General features: G+C 38.3%; 2 protein-coding genes across 4 annotated transcripts in view; both read left to right on the top strand.

The window, feature by feature from the left end:
* Positions 1-291: 291 nt before the first annotated feature.
* On the top strand, positions 292-5,133 carry LOC107552485 (zinc finger protein 16-like). Of its 2 annotated transcripts, XM_016234381.1 has the most exons (3): positions 292-587; positions 3,429-3,568; positions 3,602-5,133. In XM_016234381.1, the coding sequence occupies exons 1-3, from the start codon at positions 398-400 to the stop codon at positions 4,241-4,243; spliced, it is 972 nt and encodes a 323-aa protein (XP_016089867.1). In that variant the 5' UTR covers positions 292-397; the 3' UTR covers positions 4,244-5,133. The 2 variants fall into 2 exon arrangements, with proteins under 2 accessions (XP_016089867.1, XP_016089866.1); XM_016234380.1 differs by having other exon boundaries at positions 3,429-5,130.
* A 991-nt stretch (positions 5,134-6,124) lies between these two features.
* Positions 6,125-7,616, top strand: part of LOC107552482 (uncharacterized) — a 15,604-nt gene continuing 14,112 nt past the window's right edge. For both annotated transcript variants that reach the window (XM_016234379.1, XM_016234378.1), the window contains exon 1: positions 6,125-6,498. In XM_016234379.1, coding sequence (XP_016089865.1) covers positions 6,309-6,498 — 190 coding nt within the window. In that variant the 5' untranslated portion in view covers positions 6,125-6,308. The remainder of the gene's footprint in view (positions 6,499-7,616) is intronic.

Here is a 7,616-nt window from a genome sequence, read left to right as displayed (position 1 = left end):
TGTCAGTCAACTGTGGAAATTGAACATGGTTAGCTAACCATATCTAGGATGGTTTAATGTTGTTGCTAGGTAACGGTGTATGGATTTACCTGTCTCACGACCTCATGATGTCCAGCCAGCTACTACGAATATCTCAAAACAATAAAGTGAATAACTACATTAATAATCTTCACTCAAAGATTTTCAGTAAAAGAAAAAGAAAAAAAAAAGATTAGCCTGGTATTGCCATTAAAAAAAAAAAATTGATATCTAGGATGCTCATACAGTACAGTAGGTGGCAGTAATCTACATCTAGAGTCTGCAAATAGCCATTAAAACAAGAGGAGAATAAGCAAGAAAAGTGAGTTGCTTTTATTCGCGTTTCATCGAATTTGTTTTCGTTTTATACTTGGGTAAAATGTCAAGACTAGATAAGTTACATTCCAACCTGATGAAGCGAATGTCAATTGTCATTCGTGATATTTGGGTGGAGGTGGAAGCGACGGTGAAGGACTATCAAAAGGAAGCAGCCCAAACACGATCAGAAAACGCAAGGCTGAAACAACAGCTCAAAGATGTGCTGAGCAGGAATCAGGCACATTTAAACGGTACATCCACACTTAAACACACTCACAGACTGTTTGGTGTATTTGGGTCAGTCGAAGGTTGGTTGCATTTTCTATAAACTCCAATTTAATAGTAGAACTGAATGTCACAGAAGCGTAGATGGCATTTCCCCCACTAAGTTTCTGTCTCACATCACTGGTCTTGGCCTTTTCCGTCGTATCCAGCAATTACAATCATACAATGTAATAATTTTAACATAGCTTGTCGAATGGATATTCAAGTCATTGTGAAAAGATAATAACACCTTTTCATTAACAAAGAGAGAGAAAGATGGAGAAGAGAGGACAGTGGCTACAGCTGCAGGGCCACAAGAGAAGCAAAGGTAGGAAAGGTGTTATGAATTTGACGTGGCTTTATTAATGCAAATATAAATTTAGGACTTTTGCAGGCCTTTAGAACCTTATATTAAGGACTAAAATAATACGTAATAAAGACTTGAGCACCAAATCAGTGTATTAGAATGATTTCTGAAAGATCATGTGACACTGGAGTCATCACAGGAATAAATTACATTTTAAAATATATTAAAATATAGAAACCTTATTTTAAATGGTAATAATGGTTCACAACATTACTGTTTTTACTGTATTTTGATCAAATAACGGTAATAATAATTATAATAAATAAATAAAGGCCTTAGTGAAAGTAAGAGACGGATTTGAAAAAAAAAAATATTTTTTTTTAAATTTTTTAAAAAAGGTAGAGATCTCAAACTTTAGGCCACACCTCTTTTCTTCTCTTTGACTTCCGCACTGTCTGACCTAATCAAGGGAATTTTTATCTATAATAACCAAATGCAGTTTGAGTCTACTAAACTCGATTCCGTTAAATTTCAAATCATAGAAATAATTTTAGTGAAATTAATAGATAAGTGTTTATAGAAATTGGGAACAATGGAGAATAATTTTTTTTCATGCAAATAATGAAAATATGATGATGCAGAAGTGATTGTGATCTTGATGAAAGGAACAATGGGTTGCCTAAATGGCTGCTGTGACTAATGCATGTAATGTGAAATGTAATGTCTCAATAGTGCACTTAAAGGGTTAGTTCACCCAAAAATGAAAATTAGGCCGCATTTTACTCACCCCGAGGCATCCTAGGTGTATATGACTTTCTTCTTTCAGACGAATCCAGTCGGAGTTAGGGATGCACCGATACTGGTATCGGTATTGGGCCCGATACTGAGCTCCTGTACTCATACTCGTTAAAATGCCCCGATACCAAACGCCGATACCACACAGCATGTGATAAGCTCCATATTCAAGCAAAGAAACACCAACAACAGACAGCAGAAAGGAGTTAAGGATGTCTACTACGAAGTATATGTATGCAATGAATATAATGTTAAACATTCAGTATTAATGCCTGTATTGCTGATGTGCGCGAGCTGATCAACAAAGCACGCTGAGTGGATTGAGTGCGCGGCGGCGGCGCAGATGTGTGAGCTTGTCGAGTGAATATATCTTTCTCACAGACATCACTGGAAAGTTTGTAGTTCGGTCGGATATGTAAAAAGTAAAACAATGCACAAGTTACTTAACGGTAGAGAGAGAGAGCGAGAGAGCACGCAAATCTGTTGTGTGATCTTTGATGTTCACTCACTTAGCACACGCATCATTTGGATTAAAACTAAATCGTAAAAATAAGACCATTTATAGGGGCATTCACTATAAACGTCATTTATTTTTAACCTTAGGCATACACGACTTTCTGGCGAAAGTGAATCTAGCAGCCTGTGTGAAATGCGCTGTACTATTCTGCACCAGTACAAATACGTGCGCGCGTTGCGCAAGTTTTGCTTGCTTGAGTGTTTCTGCATTATATGAGTGGCTTTGGAAAATAATTGGCAGCACGTTTCAGATGAAAAAACGCGACTTCTATTTCTGAAAAATCACAGTTAGGAGATTTATAACGAGTGGTTCCCTGCATTATTACAGCAAAATGTGTAGGGAGGGAAAAAAAGTTTGGCAAAAGGCGGGATCGAACCCGGGTTGATCGCGTCACAAAAGCCAACGACACGTGCTAATCCATCTGCGCCACTGGAACTGATGATTTACAACCACTTTTAACTAAATGTAAATAGACACCCCATATTTTTTATTCCATAGTAAGGGCAATTCATACAATACATTTAAACTGAGCTACTTTAATACCATCTCCGAACTTTCTACCACGACTCTGCTGTTCTTCGGCTGGTTCTTCCTGTATACGTTGATTGACAGATGTCTCGTCCAGTCAGCGGTGAGTAATCCCAAACCAATGGCGCTGTCTCAAACTATACCTACCTCTTCCGGTTTGTCTGATTTGTCGTTGTGTTTTCTGACTTGTTCATTTGTTTTTGGATTTGTCGTTGTGTTTTCTGACTTTTTATGGATGGGTGCTTTTTATTTAACTTCTTTTGGACTGAAGCAATGTGACACCTGCTGACTGCAATGATAGAGCTTGAAAGATCAAAGACAATTTTTAATATAACTCCGTTTGAAAGAAGAAAGTCATATACACCTAGGATGCCTCAGGGGTGAGTAAAACGCAGGCTAATTTTCATTTTTGGGTGAACTAACCCTTTAACTCTATGACACCAAAAGTCTATGTCAAACAGGTTTCAATGAGATAAACATTCAGCCATTACAAATAATTTGTTGCACGCACTAAAAGGTCACACTGTACATCCTTATGTGGTTAAAACTGTCATAATTGCGTTTGTATGCATTCTATGAATAAAATGACCAATACGGCTATTAATAATTTTATATATATATATATATATATATATATATATATAAGTAAGTGAATGCCGTTTTCATGCTTTCACCATACAGGAGTCCACTATGTCCCTCCTGATGAAGTCTCACCCACTGAGTTACCAGCATGTGGATATGGGTCCCCAGCTGAATCAGAAGACCCAGAAGATCAGCAAACGGAGGGCGGTGCCCAGAGTGAAGATTCACCTAGTGAACTGAAGCCACGCATACTAGATGTCATTTCAATCTGTAAGACGGAGGCAGAGGATAGAGAGCTAGTGCATCAAAAAGATGTCTCATCTGCAGGTGAACAACGACTCTTCCCTCAGTTCGACAGCTCGAGTACGGATGAGATGTGGAACAGGAATGTGCCCACTGCGGCAACACCAAGGGTCAAGATTGAGCCCGAGGACACCATCGTCACAATAACATCTTCGGTTACTACCACCCCTGCCCATGCCGGTCAATGTCAAGACCAGATGAGAACAGCCAGTGACACTTCAACCATGTCGAGGAGACAGCAGCGAAAGGAGCACCATCGCTCACGATACACCAAACCTAGAAGAGCATTTACAAAAGATCACGATCATGAAGGGCCATATAAGTGTAACAAATGTGGAAGGCTGTTAAAGGACTTGGCAAAGCTGCAACTGCACAAGAAATTGCATGAAAGATCCTTCATCTGTCACTGGTGTGGCAGAAATTTCTCTAAGTTTGACTACCTTCGGATGCATATGCGCACACACACCGGAGAACGGCCTTACCGCTGCAACTGGTGCTCAAAGACCTTCAGCCAGAGCGGGAACATGAGGAGACATGAGCGCACGTGCCGGAGTTTCAATGAAGAACCAGCGTCGCACGCACTAGAAGATCAACAGCTGCCCGCCGAGTGACCAGTGCGTCGTTGTTGCCAGATCGCTGCAGGCACACCTCAAGAAAGAACCTGTTATTGTGATAGAGAGCTGAAACTCGATTTTCATTACATATAATGGGATATTTATTGTTTTATCACGTATATTAGAAGCTTCCATGTTTCAGAAAATACAGAAGGCCGATATGCTGTTTGACCAACATTTCTATGACTTTTTCAGGCAGTATATGTGGACAAATGTCCCCAGTAAGCCAAAAAACATTGAGAATGAACATTTGCCCCTCTGAGGAAGACCACTTTGTGTTCCATACTGAGTATCGTGACTTACCATACTTCCAGATTGATGTTTTAATATAATAAATACTCCACAGAGAGCAGTATCTAGCCAATGAAATATTTTTAGGCAGTGTGTAACTATAAAAAAAATGTATATTCACTATAGGAAGGAATGACTTTCATTACTTTGATTAATTCCAGTATATTTCCAGGACTACACATTACAATTGGAAAATTCCAGGTTTTTGGTGACTGTAGGAATTACAGAGAAAATCTAAAAGCAGTATATTAGGATATGAATCAATGTGGTAGACTGAATGGCAAAATTGACTTAAACTGCAAAATGGAAGAAAATCATGTAAGTTGAGAAGATGTATCTTATGACTGTAAAATTAGGAACTTTGTCGTATGTAACAACATACACCTGAATAAACTAGATTCAATTTAATTTGACATCAGTAAATGTATGTATCTGAGGAAAATGTTTTTATGGCCATTGTGAAGTTACTGTATGTGTGTGTACGTGTGTAATATGCATACCTAGGGATGCTCAGTTTTGCCTTATATTAAAAATATTTTACAACCTTGTTATTTAGATATTGTTTACCCAAAAGCACTGAATCACCAGTTACTACCACAATGTTAAATGCATTTATATTGATTCTGTTACTAACAGTATGATAATTATGCCATAATTATCGTGTCATAAACATTCTATAATCTTCTAGCTATTTATCTGTCACCAATAGTGCATTTAGCATTCTTTCTTTGTAAGTGACATTTTATATTGTTATTCTATTGGTAGTTTATTCAATTCATCTTTCACACTTTAATGGTCTTGTTTTTCTGTCCCTGTGTAGTAGACCCCAGATTTCTCCCAGGTTTAGTGGGGTTCTATCTTTTCACAACTAATTTATGCAAATGGTCCACTAATGTAGATTTCATTTAAAACAATGAACCATAATCTATAGTAAGTGTTACTAGTGTATACCTGTATTAAATTAATGTTTTTCAAACAGCATAAGCTTTCAGAATATATATTTTTTAATGACTCTAATAAATAATACTAAGTTACCACAGTTTTAAATTAGTAAAGATAATTCCAGTTACTACATTATTTTTGGTGGTTATCATGATGGCACATTTTTGTAGGGCCGTCATTAGGAGTGACAACCGGAAACGTTATCTTGGGTCCTGTGATGATGGGTCCCCGCAAGACTTTCAATTCTATACCTTACTCATTTTAGCAGGAGCTGTGCATATTTGTAAAGAATATTCTCAAAAGAATATGAAACTTGCCTGCTATATTATTCATTGTAAAGGTAATCTGTGGAGTTTTGCACCGCTGCAGCTATCTCAGTTATCTAAACTACTTTAAAACAAAACACTAACGTTTTTTTGTGATATGAAAAAGAAAAATGCGTACTGCGTAATGTTAAAAAAAACTCTAGAAGAGTACTGTTGTTGTACCTTATCGCCTCCCAAAAGCGACTTGTTTAAATTTAATTTTTCTCATTACTTAAATACTTAAACCCTGTTTATTCTTGTACATAAAATAACAACTACTACCATTTTGTGTGGACTTCCTTTCGACCGAGTTTGCTCTCCTCCCACCTATAGTTTGCAGCATGGCTTTCGCTCTGCAGCTGAACGGTAGTACTTCTCCTGTGCGGTAGGTGGCAGTCAGATGCTACCAGCTACTTTCCAAATTTGGAGGAGAAAGGCAAACTGTTCATGCAACGGGGATAGCTAGCTTTTTCAGAGGTTTGTCTTTGCTGCTGTATTGCAGAGACAAAAAAAAACCATACAAAATGACCAAACTGCAGCTGCTGCATCGCGCGCTGAACGAGCGTCTGATGGCGGCGGTGGAGCAGATCATGGAGATGGTCGGCGATACGGTGCTGGAGTATGAAGAAGAGACGATCCGGGCACGGAAAGAAAACGAGGTTCTGAGACGGAGGCTACGGTGGATGGAGGGGGCAAATCGAGCGGACTGGCCAGGTAGCACGACAGATCGAGTTTAACGTAGTTTGTAATGCAAAATACTGTGCAGGACAGATAGCACGACTTGAAGTGAGTTTTTTAAAAACATGTATTTGGTTGCTGCATAGTTTTGTCTTCTATATCCTGTGCACGGCTGTGGACCTTGTTTTGGTGAGATCATCCGCGTGCATTCAGACTTTGCTCTTCCTTATAACGGAAGTTATAAATGTTTGTTAAAAGAACTATACTTGCAACTGCAATAGGCTGAAGTAAACATTGATCTGTCAATTGTCCACTTGATGTTTTTCGCTCCAAAACATGCCCCCTCTAGAGTCCACGGGAAGAAACATTTCCAGTCGCATAAGCGCACTATACGAGACAGAAGGCCATTAACATCCATTTCCTTTTGGTTTAAATCAGCACATGTTACTTACCCTGCCAGGGCCCTGCACAGACATTTTGAGGGGCAGGTGCCGAAATCACTGGGGGTGGGGAAGTTATTGCTCAGTCGTATATATGTATATGTATGTACCGTATTGGCCCGAATAAAAGACGACCCTGATTATAAGACGACCCCCCTTTTTCCAGATGTACTTTTTGGAAAAAGGCTTTTTAAAAAACAAATCTTGTTTTTTCTCATTAAAACACATTTTGTCTTCAATTATTTTCATATTGCATATTTTTCCTATTTAAATGTTTGTTTTGAAAGTATGGTAAAAACTGGTAAAATGTACCAACAATCACATTTTAAAAATATACACTTTTTGATATACCATTAAAAAAAACAGGTGGCCCATCTGAATTAGGACATTTAGGCTATCCATCTAATAGTAGCCTACCAAAATCTTATTAACAGTAGAAGTTAAATCTTACTGTAGTCTTCAAATCTGGGTACTGTCTTGCGTATTAAAATCACAAAGCGAGTTTAGTCCCATCAGGCTAACCTGACAGTCACGACTCATGCAGCTGTAAGCTTTTCATCTTTACAACACGCATTACATTAGGTATTTCATGGCACACTCGTTTTTTGCGTATTTGGCGCCACCTATTGTTGTGGGTGTATTATTGACATGTCAAAGTCTAGACCCTGAATATAAGACGACCGTGTTTTTTCAGATGTATTTCCAAGAAAAAAA

The sequence above is a fragment of the Sinocyclocheilus grahami genome, unplaced genomic scaffold (assembly GCF_001515645.1).
Source record: "Sinocyclocheilus grahami isolate Dianchi unplaced genomic scaffold, SAMN03320097.WGS_v1.1 scaffold451.1, whole genome shotgun sequence".
In the NCBI taxonomy this organism is placed as follows: Eukaryota; Metazoa; Chordata; class Actinopteri; order Cypriniformes; family Cyprinidae; genus Sinocyclocheilus; species Sinocyclocheilus grahami.
This window is presented reverse-complemented; position numbering and strand designations above follow the sequence as displayed.